This window comes from Zingiber officinale, chromosome 2B (genome assembly GCF_018446385.1).
Source record: "Zingiber officinale cultivar Zhangliang chromosome 2B, Zo_v1.1, whole genome shotgun sequence".
NCBI lineage: Eukaryota > Viridiplantae > Streptophyta > Magnoliopsida > Zingiberales > Zingiberaceae > Zingiber > Zingiber officinale.
In genome coordinates this window covers 133873328-133897653 of record NC_055989.1, presented here as the reverse complement: position 1 = coordinate 133897653, position 24326 = coordinate 133873328, and the positions used below count along the sequence as shown (strand labels likewise).

At 34.2% G+C, this 24326-nt stretch overlaps 1 protein-coding gene across 2 annotated transcripts in view; it reads right to left on the bottom strand.

Annotated features, from left to right (window-relative positions):
• Positions 1–22624, bottom strand: part of LOC122047351 (fimbrin-2-like) — a 35086-nt gene extending 12462 nt beyond the window's left edge. Inside the window, exons 1-12 of one of the 2 annotated variants that reach the window (XM_042608552.1) lie at positions 22305–22624; positions 22027–22209; positions 21697–21923; positions 21439–21610; positions 19836–19874; positions 19653–19721; positions 19432–19548; positions 18414–18628; positions 17342–17521; positions 17038–17237; positions 16694–16851; positions 15858–15954 (exon numbers count right to left, since the gene is read on the bottom strand). In XM_042608552.1, coding sequence (XP_042464486.1) covers positions 15858–15954; positions 16694–16851; positions 17038–17237; positions 17342–17521; positions 18414–18628; positions 19432–19548; positions 19653–19721; positions 19836–19874; positions 21439–21610; positions 21697–21923; positions 22027–22209; positions 22305–22391 — 1744 coding nt within the window. In that variant the 5' untranslated portion in view covers positions 22392–22624. The remainder of the gene's footprint in view (positions 1–15857; positions 15955–16693; positions 16852–17037; positions 17238–17341; positions 17522–18413; positions 18629–19431; positions 19549–19652; positions 19722–19835; positions 19875–21438; positions 21611–21696; positions 21924–22026; positions 22210–22304) is intronic. The other variant, XM_042608553.1, reaches the window with a different exon arrangement.
• Positions 22625–24326: the final 1702 nt, after the last annotated feature.

The following is a 24326-nucleotide window of genomic DNA, read 5'->3' as shown; positions in this document are numbered from 1 at the left end:
GTTAATTAATTATAACTATGTGTTAATTAATTAACAGATTTATTAGTTAATTAATTAATAGTTAAATCACACTATTTGATTTATGAATAACTGGATGAATAAGATCACTATTAGATTGATAAATGAATTGGAGATTAATTAGTATTCATAATTAATTTAGGTAAATTAATTAGATGATCAAGAGTTAGGTAGTAATGGATTAATTCAATAAAACGGTTGATTAAATGATTTATAGATCCTTAGATCGGCTTTGTATCATATACTTATAGTACTTGAGCTCGAGACAGACTTTGGACTTGAAGACGATTTGGATACTCTACATTAAAGGTGGGTAGATTTTGCTTGTCTTTTGTAAACTTTGATTATAGTGCATGATTATTTACTGTCATGTTTTGATGAGGTCGCAGATGGTCCTAGCTGCCAGTCCCGCTCGAGTTAGGTTTCCGTTGAGTTGCTTTATATTATTGTTCCTGTTGTTTATGGTTGCAGTTTCTTTCTGTATCGGATTTTGAGTATGTTCACATGCGCATGCATACATACACGCATTATCATCATTGCCATTTGTGACTTGGTGTTATTATATTTCATTGGTGTTTTATGTTTTCCATGAATTGGTTTGATATCGTATTTCATATATTGTCACTAGGGGGTACAATCCAGTTTGGCAGACAAGTATACCCTCAGGGCATGACATATCAACGACCAACAAAAGCTGAGCAGACGACATACCAAGTGGGTAGCCTACTTGCAAGAGTCCACCTTTACACTGAGGCACCGAGCGGGGAATTTAAATCGTGTCGCGAATGCCCTAAGTAGATGTTCTTCCATACTACCAGGAGCACCAAGGTTACAGGCTTCAAGGTTTTTACCAACAGGTATGCATCCAACCCTTCCTTTGGAAGGATATTTCAGAGGTAACAAAAGATCATCACCATGATTTTGTTCTGCATAACGATTTTCTTTTTCGTGGATTACGGTTGTGTATTTCGGATTGTTCATTACGGCATCAGATTATGAGAGAGCTTCATAATAAAGGCCACTTTGGCCGAGACAAGACATTGACCTTCATCTCTTCTAATTTTTATTGGCCCAAGTTATCTAGTGATACAGCTCATTTTGTGAATCAATGTCACGTGTGCAAGTGATCTAGGGGACCCCTCACCAATGCAAGCTTATACACTCCTTTACCTGTTCCTAAAGCTCCGTGGGTTGATATCAACATGGATTTTGTATTGGGTTTACCCCGCACCCAACGATCCTCTGATTCCATCCTAGTCGTGGTTGACAGATTTTTAAAGATGACCCATTTTATAGCTTACCGGAAGACTATGGATGTCGTACAAATCACCCACCTTTAATTCAAGGAGATTGTAGGTTTACACGGTATTCCTCAATCCATCACTTCAAATCGTGATATCAAATTAATCAGTCAATTTGGGAAGAACCTATGGGAAAAATTGGGGACACAAATGAATTTTAGTAGCGCCTACCGCCCTTAGACAAATGGTCAGACCGAGGTGATAAATCGGAGTTTGGGTAACCTATTGAGATGTTTGCCAAGGTCTAAGCCGAAGTAGTGAGATTTAGCATTGCCTCAAACAAAATTTTCCTATAATCGATCAAATAACAGAACCACATGTTTAAGCCCTTTTGATGTTGTCTATGAACGGAACCCATCCATGGTATTAAGACACTTTAATCCTAAAGCATATGAGATAGCATAGCATCTTCAGGGTATTCATGAACAAGTGAAATAGGTTATCCATGAGAACAACACAAATACAAGGAGCGAGTTGACGATCATCGTCGTCAGGTACTTTTTGATGTTGGTGATTTTGTTTGGGATGTATTAACCCAATATCGCTCCCCTATTAGTGAGTATAACAAGCTCAAGGAACGGAAGATTAGACCATGTGAGATTTTGTAGAAAATCAATGATAATGCCTATAGGTTGCGCCTCCCTAATCACTTAAAGACTTCTAACGGATTTAATGTGAAGTACTTAAGTCCTTAGGCTACGATTGTTGATGACCCTATCCTAGACTCGAGTACGAGTTCTCTTCAACCCGGAGCGATTAATGCAGGAAGATCAAGGAGAACAACCAGTTTGTGGTCCCTTAGCACGGGCATGCTTCATTCTAAGTCTTGGCAAAGCAAAATCAAATCTCCCAGCAACAAACACGGCCAGCTCGTGCTCCCCAACACGGGTGTGCTTCATTCGGTGACTTGACGAGGAGAAATCGAATCTTCCAACAGCAAACACGGCCAACCCGTCCTCCCTGCACGGGTGTGCTTCATTTGGCGCCTTGGCGAGGCGAAATTGAATCTTCCAGTGGTCAACACGGCCAGGCAGTGTCCCCTGACACAACTAGGCTATGGCCCCTGACACGACCAAGCCGATTTAGCTTCTATCCCTTTACGTTGTGAAATGTCGCGATAGGGAACACAGCTCAACAGTGTTTTAGGGTTTGTTTTGTTAGTTTCTTTTTTAGGTTGTTTTAGGCTATTTAAACATTGGTTTACGTTAATGCAAGGGCATCTTGTTTTGGTTTAATAAAGTTTCTTTTTGTTTAAACCTGAAAGCGGCTCCTCTTCGTTTATCAAATTTGCTTCCTTCTACTTCTTTCTATGCAAATCCTCTAAGCAAACTTCGCACGCAGGATAATCGCTATCCCACTTTGCGTCAGCTAGTTACTAAGAGGTTGGCATAAAAGAAGGAATAGATTATTTTGATACTTCTTCCTGAATTACTAAGACAATCTCTATCCATATTCTTGCAACACTACTATCTATTAAAAATCACAAGATTCGCTAAATAGATGTAAAGATTGCTTCACTAAATGGCAATCTGGATGAGAAAATATAATAGATCATATGTTTGTCAATGTTATGAGAAAAAGGATTGTAAACTTGTTAAGTCCTGGTAGGGACTGAAGCAAGCTTAAATGCAATGACATGATTAGTATGATAAAGTCAGTCTCTCATTTGGCTTCAAAATTATTGTCTTAGAAAAAGGTATTTATAACAAGGGTAAAGGTGATAATATTTCTTATTTATATATAGATGACAATTTTGCTATTTTGTACATCGATATGTCTATAGTTGAATGAAAAGTTTGGGATGAAGGATTTATCACTGATTAGAACTGAAGTAGATCACTTTTGTAATTACAATAACTCATAAAATAAGAATTGTCTTTACATCATTTCCAACCAGATCACCAAATGAAATAAAGTAGAATATAAAGTCATGTACACTAAAGAAATAATTAAAATAGAATTCCTAGCAGTGACTTCTCTAGGGAGATAGAATAAAAATCACTAAAGATAAATAATAAAAATGAACAAACATATTTCAAAAAATCCCAATTTTTTTCTTTTCAAGGAAATCTACTTTCTAGATTCCAAGTCTTTTCAAGCAATGAAACCATATGAGCTTGAGTAACAATTGAAATATACAATCCAAGTATGTATATTGTTTTCTAAGATGAGTAATTCTAGTTTTGAGGATGGATTCTGATGCATTATTCTTAAACAGTCTCATTATTAAAAAAGGGTCGCAAGATAAAAATACATGTTCATTTTATAGCAACAGTAATTAAACATTGGTGTTGGTGGTGTAATCGTGTCTCAAGTGATCGGTTCAACCAGCGTGTTTTAACGTTGACAAAGGGTTTAAGTGCAATTTGCCAACATTACAAATCTCTGTGCATTAAATTTGCAGGAACCAGCAAGTTGCACACTAGCCTTGGTTGATAACATGAAAGATGGTATAGGACATCAAATAAATATGAAGTCTTTTGCAAGGCTTTTAAGTAAACAAAGGAAGTTCTAAAGGCGGAACATTAGGCATGTAGAAGACATAGGACCACAACTTTTGAGAAGGAAGACATGGATGGAGTCTTGGGCAAACTAATGGTTGAGTGTTGGAAGTCAAAATTTAAATTCTGTGCCTATTTAAATTTTTAAATACCCTCTTCATGCTTTAATGTTTTTAGAATCATACCACATCATACCTAGACAAATTTCCATTGTTTAATGGCATACTAAAATTTTGATATATTGTAACACCTAGAATTATTCAACTCTATGTTAACATAGCTATGGTTTCACAATGCTTATCATGCATTATAATATATATTCTCATTTTTTGATTAACTATTTAGATGATTTTCATGTTTAACATTAAAAATGGAAATTTAGATAATTATTGTTTGAAATGCAAGATCTATGCTTATGCCAACCTATCTTGATCACTATGCCTATTTCATATTCCTTTTTATCATATTGCATCTAATTATCTATTCACCTTAATGCCTAATTGATGTGTGGCCAAGGGTGACCACTTGGGGCTGGAATCCAAGATCAAAGGGAGCTAATATTGAGGGGTCCTTATGTTAAGGGAAAGTTGAGTTTCTAATTACATGTTTATCAAAAAAAATTATTCTTGGGCAAAAATCAAAAGGGCACCCCTTTTTTACCGAATCATCAAGAAACGTCCTAAGTTATTTTTTATCAAAAGGATGCCCCACCTCTGGTAGAATGACACAATTGCCCTTCACTACATAGTAACAGTTTATTCTCATTAATATCTCTCTCCTATTTTTTTCCATCTAAATCAGCGCATTGTAGTAGCTACGAACCCATAGCTACTACACAGTTGTATTAGCTATTGTTTCGTAGCTACTACAACTGAGCTATCACATAATTGTAATAACTACGATTCTATTGTTGTTACAACATGGAATTTTTTTTTTTTAACTAAAATTGTTCGAATCCTTCGAAAAAGATTTGAACGATGTTTTTTGAGCGGTCGTTAGTAGTTCCGCCTCATAACAAGTTGTAGAATTCTGAACGAGCTTTAATTTGATATATTATATGTCCCGTGGTTCAACCCGAGATAAAAGTTATGGCCTTTTAAAGTTTAGGATTTAGCATTCACGTATAGCTACGGTTTCGTAGCTGCTACAACTGTGTAATAGCTACAGTTTCGTAGCTGCTACAATTATATAGTAGCTACGGTTTCATAACTGCTACAACTAACCTACATAATTATAGCAGTTATTATTTCATAGCTGCTACAACGTTTATGTTAAATCCTAAACTTTGATAGACCATAACTTTTGACTCGGGTTGAACCATGAAACGTAAAATAAATCAAATCAAAGCTCGTTCAGTGAACCTGTTATGGTGTGGAACCCGTAACGGCCAAGTTTTAGCTCAAAAAACATCATTTAAATTTTTTTGCAGGATCTGATAAATTTTATTCTTAAAGTTTTCTTTCCATGTTGTAGCAGTTACAGAACTATAGTTGTTGCAACTGTATGGTAGCTCAGTTGTACCAATTACGAAACCGTAGCTGCTACAACTGTGTAGCATCTGTAGTTGCTACAACTGTGTAGCATCCATAGCTACTGCAACTGTTTGGTAGCTCAGCTGTAGAAACTATAAAACCGTTGCTGGTACAACGTGCCGATTTAGGGGGAAAAAATAAGAGAGATAATAATGAAAATAAGTTTCTACTGTGCAGTGGAGGGTAGTTGGGTAATTGTATGTAGAGGTGGGGCCCCCTTTTGATAAAAAAAAAATCAAAATAGGGCGTCACCTTGATGATTCCAAAAAAAAAGGTACCCTTTTGACTTTTGCCCAACTTAAATAGATTGTCACAATAAAAAAATAAAAAATAAAAAAACATTGTTGGTGCAACAATGTTCGTATGTGGTTAACTTCAACCAATTGGGCTTGATGTGGAGGTCATGTTAAAATTAACCTATGTGCATCTAGTGTTCTTAGGGACATGGAATAGTGTAAAGAGCTTGTTGATTCAACATGGTTGAGTTGCTTGGTTGCAAATGGTTTAGCGACTCAATAGCCAAATGGGAGATGAACTCAATACCCAAGCAAAGAATAATTAAATGGAGCAATCTTAGAGAGCTTAGTGTATCTGAGAAACCAAGGGGTTAGCACAGTATTGTCTAGGATGACTAAAGTGAGGTGGGCTCATAGGTGAGGGGTAAAGGATGACATAATGCATCTAAGGGACTGAGGGCCTAACACAAAATGGCTTCAATGGCAACAAAGAGTATAGTTGAAAACTTAGAGGTAAGAGACCTGGGAGAAATTATGTGAGTGAAATCTAATATTAGGCTTAAGTGGGTTCGATGTGGAGGTCATGTTAAAATTTGGCCTATGTGCAGCTAGTGTGCTTAGGGACATGGAATAGTGTAAAAAGCTTGTTGAGTTGAATTGCTTGGTTAAAAATGGTTTGGTGACTCAATAGCTAGATGGGAGGTGAACTCAATACCCAAGCAAAGAATAATTAAATGGAGCAATCTTAGAGATCTTTGTGTGTCTGAGAGACCAAGGGGTTAGCAAAGTATAGTCTAGGATGACTAAAGTGAGGTGGACTCATAGGCGAGGGGTAAAGGATGGCATAATGCGTCTAAGGGATTGAGGGCCTATCGCAAAATGGCTTTAATGGCAACAAAGAGTATAGTTGAAGACTTAGAGGTAAGAGACCTAGGAGAAATTATGTGAGTGAAATCTAATATTAGGTTTGTGTCTTTAGGCAACATTACGAGAGATGATATGTGTAGCTAGGTAGGGATTTAGACTACCTAGTGGCGCATAGAAGTATTTTGACCAAGGGGCAACATGTTATAGTCGGTGGTTTAACTCAACCTCAGACTTCAGTAGGCTATAAAGGCATAAGCAAAGTGAAGGAGGGATATTCGAGAAGTATTAATTGACTCGAATGGAAATTTCAATCGATTGGGGAGCTTAGTCTCAAGAATCACCTAAACACAAGGGTTCGGGAAATAAAATATTTTTGATTGAACAATAGTTGACATAAGATTTTATCAAGTCAACTAGAAAAGATTTACAATTGTTCGCCCAAAGATCCCCATAGAGTCATTGGTTGCTCAATTATTATATTTGCTTGAAAGTCGACTTGAGCCTTTTTCTAGTTGACTAGAGGCGAGCAAAATAATCATTGAAGCTTTGCTTATATATGCCTAGGAGGTTTTTAAGTTGTTAACAATGCATAAAATTATTTATAATTTTGTTGTAACCACATGCTCAACCGCAGGGTCGGTTCAAGGCATAAGCCACTAAGGTCTATGCCTAGGGCCCCTATTTCATTGGGGCCCTTTAATTTATTAAATAAAATATAATTATTAATTTATTTTGGAAACATATGAGTTTGATATGTAAATATTTAAAATTATTTGTTAAAATAAGTTTTAGTTGAGATTTATTTTAGCTAATAATTTTAATTGTTTTATTGGTTGAAGTTAAATTTGATCAATAATTTTTAATTTTTTATACGTCAAAATTAAATTTGGTTGATAATTTTTAATGTTTTACTAGCTGATAATTTTTAATTTTTGACTAACCATAGTTACATTTGATTAGCAATTTTTATTTTTTTAATGACCAAAATTAGATTTGATTGGTAATTTTTAATTTTTTACTAGTCAAAATTAGATTTGATCGATAATTTTAATTTTTTTAGTTTCAAAGTTAGATTTTATTGATAATTTATAATTTTTTCTAGCCAAAATTTGATCAATAATTTTTAATTTTTTATAGACAAAGTTAGGTTTGTTTAGTAAACTAAAAAAAATTATTAGTTATATTTATTAATAATTGATATTTTCTATAAAAAAATTAAAAGTTCAAAAACACATTCAATATTATTTCTTTTTAAATTGTAATTTTTTTCTCCATCTTTCTTCTCCTTCGGTATCATTTTTATACTATTATTATTATGTCCTTTCTTCTCCACAAGTTATTGTCCACATACTCTCTCTCTTTTATAATTCACTATTAATGTCAAAAAAAAAGACTACTAACTAATATTTTTGGCTAGATAAATTTGATCGATAATTTATTGAAGTTAAAATTAATCAATAAAAAATTTAAAAATAGAAATTAAAATGTTTATTAACTAGTATTATAATATTTATCATTCATTATCAAATTTAATTAGTATTTTTAACATTGTATTAACCAAATTTAACTTTATTTAATTGATTAAAAATATTTATTAGGCAAATATATTATTTTTTTAAACAAATTATATTTAAAAGTTCAGGAGAAATTTTTTTATTTTTTTAAAATTTTTACTAATAAAAAAGTGGAATTTGATGCAATGATGAAATTGTTACTATGTGACTAGTGATAATAACTTTTAGTCGCGAAAATAACCTTTTATAATGCACCGAGCTGTTCTTTTAAAATTAACTGATAAAGTTAAATATCTTTAATCATAGTTTATATAAAACTATTTTTAAATTTTAATATTTAATTTTTAAAAAATTATTAAGGCCTAAATATTTTTCTATCTAGCGCCTTAAAAAATATTGAGACTGCTCGCTCAAGTGAAATAACTTTTAGGCTTGACATCTTAAAGCAAAAGCTTTATTCTACAAGCTCTTGGTGAATCTCCTATCCTTCGCTATTTATTTCATTTCTTATTGAGAGGAGACCTACTTGTCATCATCCCAAGGGTTGGGAGCATATGAGGCTTACTCCATTGGCTCTTAAAAGGAGTGTTGTAGTGGATTTACAAGAGTTTCTTACTAGATCAGTCCTAAATCATAGAAGAGTGAAGACCACAAACCATGTAAATATAGTGTTAGCATTTTATTCCTTTATTCATATTGTTTCTGTTAACAATACATCTCGATACATAAAAACCTACTCATACACAAGCATATTGTGTATTAACAATTGATTGTCTTTGCAAGCAAAATTTTAATTTCTCAAGTCACAGCTATTCGCCCCTCCCTTTTAGGGAGGTGCATGCCTAATGTCAACGATCCTACAAATATCTCACAGAGTGATGTTCGTAGACTTTATAGTTCAAAGGGCAATATAACAAATTAACAAATGAAAGGACTTAATCATGAGGTTATTAAAAAAAGGTTTGATGCATGAATAGGGTACAGGCCTATTTTGGTTTCATATACAAAGAATCAACTCAAACAAACTAATTGAGTTACAAAAATATAGGCTAACCATGATACTAACAAATTGCAAAATGAATCCATAAGAACTAAGATTGAGATTTACTAGAAAAGTATTTGAACTACAAGAAAGGTTGAGATAGAAGCTCCTAATCAGTTTGAGGTCATTATAATAAGATGCCAGGTATTCATCATTGTAGATTTCATCTTAGTAAGTGTAACTGTGGGGGCATAGTGTAGAGTTATGGGCAACCTTCCTAAATACTTATGAATAAAAATTCAGTTGACTATAATGTATCAATCCAATTAACATGTCATACCATGTCATATGTTGTTGCCCTTTAACCTGTGTGACAAATGATGAACTCAGGTAAAGGTTCTTATTGCAAGAAGCCTTAAAAGACTTTTTGTCTGTTCTTAAATTGACTCAATTTAAATTGAAGGACATTTTTACATTTGAAGGAAAGATTCAACTCAAAATGACAACTCAAAATGAAATTCTCTCATGGATTCCTTTTTTTTTTTTTTGTACTCTGTATCTACAATGACGGAAAAAGCAGTTAATAAACTACCCCTAACATGCCCATTTTGCATATAGAGAGAATAGATGTGGATTGGCTTACTCATACAGAAGTGTGCAGATAACAAGTGAGTGCATCTATGTAGAATAAGTAGATTCGTGAATCTTAAGGGAGATTAACTAGATCATGTGCATCAGTGGAAGAAGATACTCTCTATAGAGAATTGACTTGTTGATGCTCTAATCAAAGAATGGATTTCTAGCTCTCTTCATTATAGAAATGTTTACAATTTTTTACTTCTATATTATTTCCTTCTTTTGGGGTTTCAGGTTTTCCAATTAAGATTTTCTCCTATTTGTTTTTACCTAAACTATGTCTAACAATTTTCTCCTTATTTGTTGATCTCCTCGGCTCCTTGCCCAATCATCTATCAATTCTTTGCTTTTGTTATAGTTATATATCCCTTGATTACCTCTCTAAGATTTCCATTATTGTTGTATATATCCCTTGTATTTCTTCCTATCTTAGACCCTAGGATTAAGGGATTTGATAAGTTGTAATTATGGTTGTATCTCTTCCAATATTAGATCCTAGGATTAAGGAATTTGATAATTCTTGATGTCTATATAATGTAATCCTCTCTTACTGAAATGAGATAGAAAGCATTTCCAGATATTCTCGTTTATTTCTTTATCATGGTATCAGAGCCAAAACTTTAAGATCATTTCATTTTGTGTTTGGTTCCTTGTCTAGCTCCAAGATATTAGTGTTTTGTTCTTTTTTGTGTTCTTCTAATCTGTTTTCTTAGACCTGATCTCTTAGTACTTGTTTCTGGTTGAAACATGTCTTTGGAACTATCTGAACATTTTCTTGTTTGATTTAATGGCAAGAACTATTCTATCTAGGCATTCCAATTTCAAATCTTTGTTAAGGGAAAGGAACTATGAGATCATATTGATAGAACGAATCATGCACCTAACAACGAGAAGGAGAAGGAGAAATATGCGAAATGGGAGGTGAAGGGTACTCAGATTATATCTTGAATCCTTGGAAGTGTGGAACCCTCCATACTTCTCAATCTCAAGCCTTATAAGACTTCTAGAGAAATGTGGGATTACTTGAAGAAAATTTACAACCAAAGCAATATAGCGCGAAGGTTTCAATTGGAACTCGAGTTGGGTCAGCGTAGTGAAAGGGAGTATGCCAATCCAAGAGTTTTATTCTTCCTTTGGAAACCTTTTGGCTGAGTACACCAAAATTGTGTATGTAAGTGTCTTACATACCTCCTAAAGGACACATTGTTACCCAAAGTGTGCATGAGACTAGCAAGCGTGATCAATTTTTAATGAAGTTAATAAAGGAGTTTGAAGCAATCAAGTCCAACCTGATGAAAAGAGAATCAATTCCTTTATTGGATATTGGTGTAGGAGAGCTTCTCAGGGAAGAAGAACGACTCATTACACAAGCTGTCTTGGAACAGAAAGCTCAACATTCTACTCCAATTCCTATTGCCTATGCTGCTCAAGAAAGGTTTAAAGGAGATATCCAGTGCTATAGTTGCAAAAGATTCAAGCACATTGCTACTAATTGTACCAATTATTGTAAGAAACCAAGGCATATCATCAAAGATTGTTCCACTCAACCTCCAAAGAAATCTGAAACTACCTAAATGTCTGGATCGGTTCCTCAAATGCCTTTAGTCTTAGTCAGTCTTTTATTACTCCTGAAACGGTCCAACAAATGATAATTTCGGTCCTTTCTACTTTAGGCCTTTAACAAAATTCTAATCCTAAACCTTGATATTTTGATTTTGGTACTTCGAATAACATGACCAACATTGTCTTACCTTTAAATAATGTTAAAAAATATAAAGGAGATCATCATATATGGTAATTCCTTGCCTGTCACAGCTATTAGTGATATTTCAGCCTTTAAATATTGTTTTTGTGTCTCTTAAGTTGTCCACTAATCTTATATTTGTTGGTTGATTAGTTGATAACAATTGTAATGTTCAATTTTCAAATTATGGTTGTCTTGTGCACGATTAAGTGTCCGGGAAGAAGATCACACAAGGGCCTAAAGTGGAACATCCCTTTCCTTTGTTTCTATCTCCCTCTCCATTGTCAAACTATGTTGCTTGTAATGTTGTTTAATGTGATAATCAAGTGTGGCATAGACGTTTAGGACACCTTAATTATCATATACTTCAAGTCTTGCTTATATCTTATTTACTTGGAAATAAAATTTTGACTTCTAATAATGATTTTATTGATTGTGCATCTTGCAAACTTGGTAAAAGCAAAACACTTCCTTTTCCATTCCATAAAAATTGCACCACTAATCTTTTGAACTCGTACATACTAATGTATGGCATATTGCCCCTGTAATCTTTCATGAACATTACAAATGCTTTTGTTACATTTATCGATGATTTCCCTCGCTTTACTTGGGTATATTTTCTTCGGTCTAAGAGTGAAGTTTTCTTTGTGTTTAAAGTCCTTCATACTTTAGTCAAAACATAATTTTCTACCAAAATCAAAACCTTGCATCAAATTCAGATGGTGAATATATGTCGAATGAATTTCAATTTTTTCTTCAAAGTCATGGGATCATATCACAATGTTCTTGTCCTTTTACTTCACAACAAAACTGTGTGGCTGAAAAAAAAATCGTCATCTTTTTGATGTTGTTCGCACTCTTCTAATTGAGTCTTATGTTCCTTCTCATTTTTGGTGTGAAGTTGTCTACTGTTGTTTATTTGATTAATAGATTACCATCTCCCAACTTGAACAATAATTCTCCCTACTATCGTTTGCTTGGGCATGCACCAAATTATTCAAATCTTCATATTTTTAGACGTGTTTGTTTTGTTCACCTTCTTGCACATGAAAGAAATAAACTTGCTCTATCAAAAGTGCTTTCTTAGGATATGTTGTAACCCAAAAAGGATTTCTTTGCTATGATCCTCATGTCCGTAAAATTCATGTCTCTAGAATTGTTTTTTTTTAATTAGTCCTTTAGCATATAACAGACCTCAGAATTCCTTTCTCTATCTACTTTACCACATTTCCCAAGTCACCAACACCAGTTCCAAGATTTAAACCTGGTTAAGTTTATCATAGACGCACTCCTACATTTGATCCTCCTACGAGTCTCACTGAGGTTCCTCCACATCTTCCTGCAGCATCTGATCTTGTTTCCAATGACCCACCTCCTCTTCGAAGAAGCTCTAGACCTCACAAACCTCCTAAAAGGTATGATTTTTCAACCCCCATTGCTATGTCTCCTACTTTGTCTTCTATTTTCGTTCCCACTTGTTATAAATAGGCTATGGAACATAAGTGTTGGTAATAAGCAATGGAAGCAGAACTTCGAGCACTTGAGAAAAACCATACTTTCCGATCCTCCAAATGTTAAGCTCATTGGTAGTAAGTGGGTCTATCTTGTGAAGCTCAAGTCTGCTGGGTCTATAGATAGATACAAAGCTCGATTGATTGCTCTTGACAATAAATAAGAATATGGCCTCGACTATGAAGAAATATTTGCATCAGTTGCTAAGATGACCACAATGAGAATCATTCTTACTATTGAATCCTCTAAATATTAGCCTTTATATCATATGGATGTAAAAAATGTCTTCTTAAATAGGGATCTTAAGGACGAGGTTTACATGAAATTTCCACCCAATATGTAGTGACAGCTTCTCATGTAGTTTACAAGCTAAGACACTCCTTCTATGGGTTGAAGCAGGCACCTAGAGCTTGGTTTGAGAAGCTTTGTAGTACTCTTCTCACCTTCTCTTTCACACAAAGTCAATATGATTCATCACTTTTCTTTCCCAAGACAACCATGAGTATGGTCTCTCTTAGTCTATGTTGATGATGGTAAAGACAATGGGATAATCAATAAGCTTCGAAATATGTTGTATAGTACATTTAAATGAAAGATCGAGCATCTCATGTATTTTTTGGGTTGAAAGTTTACTCTCAAGATCGTGGTTTGTTCATGAATTAACATAAATATATCCAAGATCTCATTGAGCTAGCTAGTTTAAAGGATGCTACTGTTGTTGATACACCAATGGAGATGAATGCGAAATACCGAAAAGATGAAGCTAAGCTTTTGCCTAATCCTTTTTTATATAGGCAACTTGTTGGTAGTCTTATCTACCTAACAATCACAAGGCCCGATATCTCATATATTATCCATATAATTAGCAAATTTATGCAATCACCTTGACATCTTCATCTTGCTGCAGTTGCATTACTCGATATTTAATTGGGCTATCTACTCATAGGTTGTTTTTTCCTACAAAATATGTTCTTCATTTGACTGTGTATAGTGATGCAGATTAGGTTGGTTACCCGAATACTAGGAAGTTACTAATGCATTTTTCTTGGAGTTATGTTAATTTCTTAGAAGTGTAAGAAGCAAGATTGTGTCTCTAAATCTTCCATAGAGACTGAGTATAGAGTCATTTGTTCTAAAATTGTATGGTTATGTCATCTTTTTGAACTTTGATTCCCTCTACCTAATCCTACTTCACTTCATGATGATAATACTAGTGTCCTTCAAATAGCTGCAAATCCAGTATATCATGAACGCACAAATCACATAGAGGTGGATTGTCATTACATTAGGAAGGTCTTTATTTAAGGTGTTATCACTCTTCCTCATCTTAGATCTTCAATAGCTGATGTCTGTACAAAAGCTTTGAAAATGCAACAACGCAAGTTTCTCAGTAGTAAATTGATGCAAAGAGACTTACCTGCATCAATTATTTCTTCCTATATTAGACCTTAGGATTAAGGGATTTGATAAGTTGTAATTATGGTTGTATCTCTTCCTATATTAGACCCTAGGATTAAGGGATTGGATAATTCTTGATATCTATATATTGTAATCCTATTATTGAAATGAGATAGAAAACATTTTCAAAAATTCTCGTTTATTTCTTTCTCATCATCCTCACATGTCGAGTACACATTTTTTTCTTTCTCTTAGATGATATCAAACAAAATGGGGCTGATATTGTCCAATACTCCTTTGGTGTTATCCTAGATAGGCAATACAATGATAAATTACTTCTTTTGGTCTCAATGGTATATTAGAAAGGAAATTTCAGTTGCACAATACATAAAATTTCTATCTTCGCACTCAAAAGTAGAGGTGTAAATGAACCAAATCGAGCCGAATATGTAGAAAAATCTAAGGCTAGAATTTGGCTCGAAATAGGTACATTCAAGTTCAAGCTCGATTCGAAGCTCAAAAAATTCAAAAATTTTTGTTCAAGTTTGGTTCGAATTAGGACTCGAGGTCGGCTCGAAAGATTCGAACATGTTCGCGAACTATTCAGATTATTGCTCAAAAATAGGTACTCGAAAGACTCAAATTTTATTTATTTAATATATTAATAAAATACTAAGGCTCGTGAGCAGCTCGTGAACTATCGAATAATATAATTTGGGCTCGAGTTCGGCTCGAAAAAAAGTTCAAACATGTTCGAGTTCGGCTCAAATTCGATAAATTCGAATACGAATCAAATATTTTTTGAGTCGGCTGGAAAAGCTCGTAAGCCGGCTCGATTAGTTTGCACCCCTACTCAAAAGTATGCAGATTGTATGCAATCGACCTAGTGCAAAATATTATATAAAGTATGTGGGAGCATATTCTAATGTATATACAATTAGCAAAATATTAAACAATATATTGATATTCAATGTATTCATTACTTGTAAAAATATTTAACACTTAAGTTACAAACTACTAAATAGGTAGCTTGGTATCTTATCTCAATTTTGTTTAATTTAAATCTATTTCAATGAGCTATATAAGGTTTTTTAACTGCATGTGTAGATCAAATGTGTAGGTGGTCATCTGCGAGGGTTATGTATCTTCAATTATTTATATGACCCAAGCAACAACCTTTTAAAATCATATGCACTAAGTTTTAGTCTCATTTTTCGTGCCCTTCCATTTTTATAAGAATCAATTTTGTTCACATTCTAATATTTAAATGCATGAGAAATTTATGTTTGATTGATGTACAAAGACGACAAAACTATGGATAAAAAAAAAGGGCAACCCAGTGCACGAAGCTCCCGACATGCGGGGTCCCGGGGAAGGATCCATTGTACGCAGCCTTACCTTGTTTTTTGCAAGAGGCTGTTTCCAGGATTCTAACCCGTGACCTTTTGGTCACATGACAACAACTTTACCGTTGCGTCAAGGCTCCCCTTCACGACAAAACTATTGATAAAAAAATAAATTAGATTTATATTAAGTAATAAAAATAATTCAACATGCATATAGATAAATCAACAAGGAAAATGAGACAACTTCACCTTATAAATAAAATGGCTTACCATTTCCTCCCTTAGTCACAAGGTTCCAATTTACAACTCTAGAATCCACTGCGCTTAGCAAGTCAAGGAAAAATATCCCACATGAAAGACTTCTGTCCTGAAAATTAGAGGAAATAGAATTGATTTGATATGAGATCATTCACCAAAAAAAGTTTTAACATGTTATGAGAACCTGTTGATACAAAACAAGTAATCAAACTGGAATAAGAACAATTAAACAAATATTTCATTTACATTGGCTTGTGATTATTGTAGAATACAAATTAAGAGACATATTTTGCCTGATAATTAGAGTGTGAGCTATACTAAACTGCTAAAAAAGAGCAGCTCGGTGTTGCACGAAACTCCACCCAATGCAGGGTTTCAAGGAATGGTCAAACCACATTGAATCTATAATATGCAATCTTATTCTATATTGCATGAGGTTATTTCTATAACTTAAACCTATGACCATAAAATCATATGGCGACAACTTTATCATTGCGACAAGGCTCCCCTTCACTAACTACAAATTCACTAAATAAGATTGGTCGGTCATAGTTGACAAACGTCTATAAAGATTAAAGATTTGCTTAAACATACAGCACAAATATAAAACCAAAATTTACGTTACAATAGCTTTAGACGTTACAATTATATGGAGAATTTCTCAAAAAAAAACCCAGCTAAAAATGAGATTTAGTTCACAACAACAAAGAATTCTTAGCAAACAGCAACAACAACAAAAAAAAAGATTTAATTATACCAATGAAGTGTGATATCTCCTCTTCTTCCAATGACATTTTTAATTGTATGTCTTCAGAGTTTTATACTTGAGAAAAAAGGAAACTATTTACCTTAAAGCTGTCCATCCGTGAGTATCTTCCTGAACTCTTTACTTTATTATTAGCCCAGTTCAGGATATCAACATCTTTTATCTCCTTTTCACTAGTGTGGAATCTCAGATTCCTCAAAAGTTGGAGAATGTTGTATCTCATGAGTTGCCATAGAAAAGCTGGAACATATGTATTTGGATATTCAGTAGTAAATCGATAATAATGATTTAGCAAAACTGGTACTAAACTACTAAAAGAAAGAGTTCCAATCTCTATTGTTTCCAGATTAAACTCTACATCAAACAATTAGTTGATTTAGGTAGTTAATCAAGCTGGCTGCCACACTTCAAAGTAATGATATTTACCCAATATTAGTTTTTTGTTCCCTTGCACTATGTCATGTCCAGCAACATTCACCAGAGAAAATTTCAGTTGTCTCCCAATTTTAATAACTTGATTACAGTTCTCTACTTTCTTGAATGGCATTTTTATTGGAGGTTTGTTCGCAGATTTCCAACAAACTATTCCTGGTGCTACCTTATCAATGGCCTCAAGGAGGACCCATCTGCATGTTAAATTTAGCAATATATTAGTAAAAATGCTTGCTGTATGTCTCCTAATAAACAAACAAGTAGTAATCAGACTACACGAGAGTTAGATATTCTTTACCCAGTTCTGAGATCTTCAAACACATTGTTTATATATGAAATTCCGAGACTATTAATCCATAACCTAAATACTCTCTCCTCCCTTGAAACTTGTGGGCTGTCAGCATTTGCTTCAAGAAAGGTGATCTGTTTCATCTGGGATGACAACCCATTCCTGCAGGTTAAAAACACTTGGATATAGCTGTCATGGAGACAGATAGTTATTTGTATATGTGGAGGTCTCACTGGTCAAAGGCCTATTAAACACTGAATTGTCATTAATAATACAGCATTTATTCATACATCAGAAATACACAGGACAAAAAATTACAAAATAAACATGTGGCCTGAAAATAACAGATGGTTGGAGACATTAAGATTTCTGAAAGCGTTAACACTAATAATGATTGAAATTGTTGGCTTGTATAGAACAAAATTAGCAAAATGCTTCAAATCAAGTTGATTTAGATCCACAAAGATATATGTTTCTGATTGTTTTAGTATCTAGAACAGGAATGTAAACTCTGAGTCATATAATATTTAAAAAGATATATTTATTGCCATGTATTATGTTTGGATGTGCATAATGTTTAAAAATTACATTATCACCATCTGTCGATGAATTAACAATTTAACACCCAAGTCATCTTCTATGGAAGATCAACCTTCACGCTATTTAGATGCAGGATCTTTTGCTAGGTTTGCCGAATCAGCCACATGGCTCAGTCGCACAGGCATGGATCAAAACACCAATCAACCTATTTTCTTTTTTTCTGCAGTTTTTCCTGCAGTTTAACACCCAAGTCATCTGTCGATGAATTATATTCATTGGTCAATTCCAATGGCTATATGAGTACCTATTGGTGGCCCACCATTTCTCTTACCCCCAAAAAGATAAAATTACAACGAGATAAAAGGTAAAAGGGGTGTGCACCTAGGGGATTAATCTTGATTTCTCGTTAATGTAAGGTATAAGCATGTAAAAGATGTTAAAAAGATATTAAGTAAAAGTTTGGGTAAATTCTCTAAATTAGAATATATATATTTCAGAAACTCCAAATATCTAGTAGAATATAATAGACAAAGTACCTTACCTTTTCTGGAAAATATGGGCGACAAAGGCAAGATTAAGATTTGGTGAACCATCCACAATATCTTTTGGGGTGAGATACCTTTTGCAACCAATCCTATCTGCATGTTCAAGCACTAATTTTGCTCTGTCAAGAAGATCTTTCACAGTTTTCGGGTATGGCTTCCTACTATGCTCAGGAGCCAAAACATTTAGTAAACATGCATAAGCCTCACTGTCCTGCAACAGAAAAGACCATAATAATAACACTAGTAATCTTTAACATTTTTGTTGATGAAAAGTGGTAATGATTACCTGTTTGACAAATGATACCAATAAGAAAAATAGAATTAAATGAATTTTAACTTTTCATTCACCAACTATATCCACCCAAACTTGGAAAAACATTGACAGTTTTGGTCAAAAATGCTCCATGGTGGAGCAGCTTTGGCCTGGTGGAGCAGCTTTGGCCTGGTGGAGCCGCTTTGGCCAGAGTTGCTCCATGTTAGAGGTACACTATCCTAAGAGCATGAGCAGAGAGCAGTTTTGATCAAAGCTTCACCGCCTTGAAGCTTTAGTCAAAGTTATTTCAAAGTGGTGCAGTTTTGGTGAAAGTTGCTCAGAGGAGGAACACAAAGGGCCATTTTGAGTATCAAGTTATGGGAATTATGGATGGGAATTGTTTTGATAAATTTTGAAAGAGGAGCGTTCTTTTGATAATATAAATAAAATGGGTACCTTTAGATTTTTTGCCAAGCAATTTTTGGAGAAAAAAAATCAATAATTGATGTTGTGGCTCCTAATGATAGGAGGGAACACAAAAATAATTTCTTTCTTTGCACTATCTAAAAAATTGATGCTAGGACATTTTAGGAAATGAAATTAATTAAGACCATTTTCCTATGATTATGTTTTAAAGGCTCTATTAAGACAAAAAAGGAAAAGGAAAATGAATGGGAGAGGATGGCACATGGATACAAAGGGATACAGGAAGAAGAATTTTACATACTGAACTTGAATGAACCTTCAAACTGTCACTATACCTTCACATCTGAGGAAAAGTTGGTTATCAATCTCCTGAAGCCACCTTTCTTGAGCTGAAAATTCATCCACCGCAATAAGATCTTCTCCGGTGGCAAACTCATTAGCTCTTCAACATCCTGTAACATCCAAATGAAACAAAGATAAATTACATAGAAAATTTTCAACCCTCAAAGTTCTCAAATATATGATGGCTAGACAAAAGAGAGAAAATATCAAAAACCTTTCCGTCGTCGACCAACTCTACAAGCTCAGGAGTTTTCTTCAGGTTAACATCAGCTAGAAGTTGAATCTAACAGTGGAATAATCAGAAACAATAAAATAATTGCTGGGAAGAAATTAAAATTTATAACAGTATGTTGTGCTCCAATAACATATTGAAACTATTCTCAATAATAGGGCATACCTTGATGATCTGAGATATTAATCCAAGCACAAGGTGAGGCTGAAAACATAATGAACAAAAAGCAAATTAATAGCTGAAGCATATCAAAACAACAAAACTAGCAGAATCCTTGCGAATAATTCATGTCTTTGTCAGAAAAGTTACTGTGATTCTTTGCCCTTTCTTGTCATTATGTCCGTTTATTTGTGAATTTTAATCTTTTCTAAACAGAATAGTCAATAAAAGGAAAAGGAACATCCTGAGCTTTGTTGCAATCTTGTTTGAAGGATCTACCATGTACAATTACAGAATCCAGTTCAGTTACACATTTTGAATTTGAAGAACTATGACAGAGTGTTATTGGCAAGATAATCACATATGATCAAAATACAAATTAGTAGTGGGGTCAAATATTGTTATCCAATTACAAATTGCATGCCCATGAAATTTTGGAAAAAAAAAATAAAAAGAAGGATGAGAAATATTTTTGAGAATCAATTTGGTTTCACAGGAGAGTGATCAACTAATTTGTTTGATAGGACAATTAGCAGAAGATATAGATGTGTTTATCAAGGTCTTGATAATATATGTAGTTGACCTTGATAAACACAAATCACAAATATAGAGAAGTAAAAGTGGCATACCAAGTTTGGCGAGGGACAACATAGTTAGGGTGTGTTTGGTTCAAGTTATCATGTCATAACATTGGTTATATGATTAGCAGATAATCACATAACCAAGGTTATGGAGAATAAAATATAACCTAATGTTATTTGGCTCAACCTTTGGAATACTCATTTTGGGAAAAAAAAATCTTTTTTTTTTGTTAATGCTGAAATCCCGTAAAACCTCACACTTCCAAGATAATCACATTTCGGGTTATATCCCTCATTTGCTGATATGGCGGGCATGCTCCATTACCTGGGAATCACTCATTACTTGAACCAAACAAGATTAAATAGCATAACCTTAGGTAGATAACCAGGTTATCAACAATAATCTTCAACCAAACATGCCCTTAAAGTGTAGGTGCTTTCAAGACATAGAGTACATATCTCTAAGCCATGGATATTCCTTTTCCAGTAAGCTATCTAAGGTGAAATATAAATATATTCAATTTTTCAAGATATTTAACATGACTTCTCATACTTCCAGTATACAAGTTGTGTCGATATTATGAGAAAATGCATAGAGATCACAAAGAGGTATTGATTTTTTTTTTAGAGAGAGAAGATAATAAGAATATGATTAATTGAAACCTTCAAAATCAACCATGATATTTTCGAACCAGATGAATAACAACTAATATACAAATAGCCAAGACTAGAAGAATAAGGGTGGTCCAGTGCACAGAGCTCGCTTTAAAGCAGGATCATGAAGAATGAACGAACCACATTAGATCTATGATACACAGTCTTATCCTGCATTACAAGAGAGTGTTTACGTGACTCGAACACGTGAGCACAAGGGCAATAATTTTACCATTGTGCCAAAGCTCCCGTTCAACCAAGACTAAAGAAGAATACCAAAAGAAAATTCATGACAGTTCTAGGAAAAACCCAAAGATCTGCAGAACATTAGAAGTTGAATGTTTTAAGATATCAATAAATAAAAAAATACTCACCCTCCCTTCAGCTAGATCTTGTGTTCCAATATTAACCACTGTGCAACCTATGGCTTTGGCGGAGTTAAGGAACAACATAAGGTTTTCATTCTTCTCCCACAGATTCAACACTCTTTTTGTGTTGATCACCCGCTCATCAATGGTCCCAGGAACAGCCACATTGATAAGTTTACTGCACATGCCAAACAATTGATTTACTAACAAACAATGTCTAAGAACAATCAACGGAAATACAACAAGAACTCGGTAATGGATCACCATAGGAGGACGCCATCCTTGGCGATCTCGAATAGATCATTGGTCATCGGATCAATGGGCAGGTACTTTTTGAGGAAAGGATCATCTCCGAGGTAGTTATTGATATGGGAGACGTAGGAAGCCTTCTCGGACTCACTGATGGTGTGGAGGAGAGTGGTGGTTGCGGCCTTGAGGAAGGCTGAGGACGAGCTTTTAGCACCAACCTTCCCTTGCATCTCCAGGTACACCTTCAAGAAGAGACAGATCCAATCTTAGAGCCAACTAAAGCTACTAGAACACAGATTCGTGACAGGTAAGAAGAGAAGAAACAGACAAAGCAGCAGAACAGACCCGAAGGAAGAGCTCGAAATCGACATGACGATCGAGGTCGGGGTAGGACTCTCTCAGGAAGACAGCCCTCTCATCCTCAGTGATTCCGCCACCGCCGATCTTAAGCTTGGACATCGAGGACGAGAGATCGCGAAGAGTGAGAGACCCTGGGCTGCCTGCGCCATCATTCCTCACGGAAAGGAACTAATATTTGGAGTAAAAACGAAGTCTTTCATCAACAAAATTAAATGTTTAGAAACAAAATGAAAGAGGAAGTATCGTGGTGTCGGTGGTGGTACCTGATTTTTGAGAGATCGGAGCTCCACTTGGGTAAACTGGTTGTGGAGCCAGGGATCAGAGACGACCACACCCTCAAAGCCGGCCATTGAGGGAACTTCCTGCTGTGGTTTCCCTCAGAGAGAATCGGGTGGTGGCGGTGGCGTGGTGACGATGGGAGGGTGGTGGAAGGCGAAATGGAGTGCGAGGTGGGTGCAGGTGAGATTGAGATGGGGGATGGAGAGAGAAAGCGACTGGGCAATCGGCAGCTCAGAGCTCGGTTGCAGAGAGCGTGAAAAGCAGCAGAGTTTTGTAACGGAAAAGGGAGGAGTATATTTTCGAGTTCAAATAAGAATTCGCCTGGCTCCTTTTCGTATTCTCGACAAGCGCATTAATGGACGGGTTTAATTTTCTGTATGAAGATTCGACGGTAGATGTAGGAGCACCGATCAAATCGGACGTCTCATTTTGAGCAACGCCAACACATTAATTTAATAAAAATATTATTAAATTAATTTTAAAAATGACTAGTAAAATCATTGTAGATATAATTCGGCAATATTAAAAAAAGATGTTTTTAAAAATATCATAAAGAACATTATTCATTATATTTTTTAAAAAAAAATATATTATTACTTTAATACTATTGCTCTGGTAGCTATATTTATAATTACTATAGCGTGTTAAAGTAAATTATTTTAATTTTTTTTTAAAATTAATTTGATTAAAAATACTATATAAGGCATTATTATATTGAAATATTTTTTTATTAACTTGTTAAAAATAGATTTAATTAAAGTTACTCCATTTTAATTAAAATTACTTTGACACTACTATAAAAGTTATGATCATAATTTATGACAGTTATAATCATAATAAAATCATTTTAACTTTATTAAAATTATATAAAGCATCATCCTATTAAAATATTTTTACAAATTTATTTAAAAATTATTTAAACTTAATTAAAATTATTCTAACTTATTAAAATTATTTTAACATTATTTGCAACAGTTATTATATCCGTAATTTCTACAAGCTAATTAGGACAATTTATAGAAACTATAACATATTTTTACAATTATAATAATTATAATTATAGCTACTAAATAAGTGTTCAAGCGATTTTAATTAAAATTAAATAATTTTAACTGTATTTTAATATAACAGTTATAGTCAACTGCTATATAATACTATATTTGAACATATTTTTTACAATAATTAAAATAAAAAAAAATTTATTTTAACCAATAGTAAAGACGGGACGTAGAAAAGGAGGGACGAAACACCAAGATTCTTGGATTTTGATGTGGGTCTCATTTTGATTGGTGCTAATACATCTAATAATAGAAGCAGGAGAAAGGACCCGGACTGGGTCCGGTTATCTGGCGAGACAATGAATCAAGTACTCTTACTTTACATTGCTTTCCTACTCGTGACAGCGACGGCCATTAAATTACTCTTCTCTTGACCACTGATTTGAATCTAATCTCGCCCGCGCTCTCCCCTTAAATTTGTTCTCGTGACTTTAGCATTCGGTAGTTCATTATTTCAAACATATAGATTTTTCTCTAAATTAGGTTTCAATCTTAATTGGACAATTTTGTTATTGGAGATAGAGGGGATTATATGAATTTAAAATTACAGAATCAAATTCAGTTTTATTATAATTTTGTTGTCGGGAATAAAGGAGATTATCTAAATTTGAAATTATAGAATCAAAATCAATCTTATCTATTAAATGACCTAAGTGAATAATCTTAAGTTATCAGGTAGACTTCTAGTTCCACCGGCAGAGTTACTCTGAGTGATTTCAAAATTCATCCGAGTGGAAGTTGTGTTGCTTTCCCATTTCTTGAGTGTCACAAGGTATGCTACTCCTATGCTTTTCGAGCCCGATGGAAAAACAAGTACAATAGAAGTTACATCACTCGACATTAAATTGGTCGAGTACTCCGAGTGTCAATTTGCCCGAGTACTAAGCTCTCTAAATTACAAAGTCACCCAAGCGCTAATTACAGAGTGCTCGGGGAGTCGATGTCGAG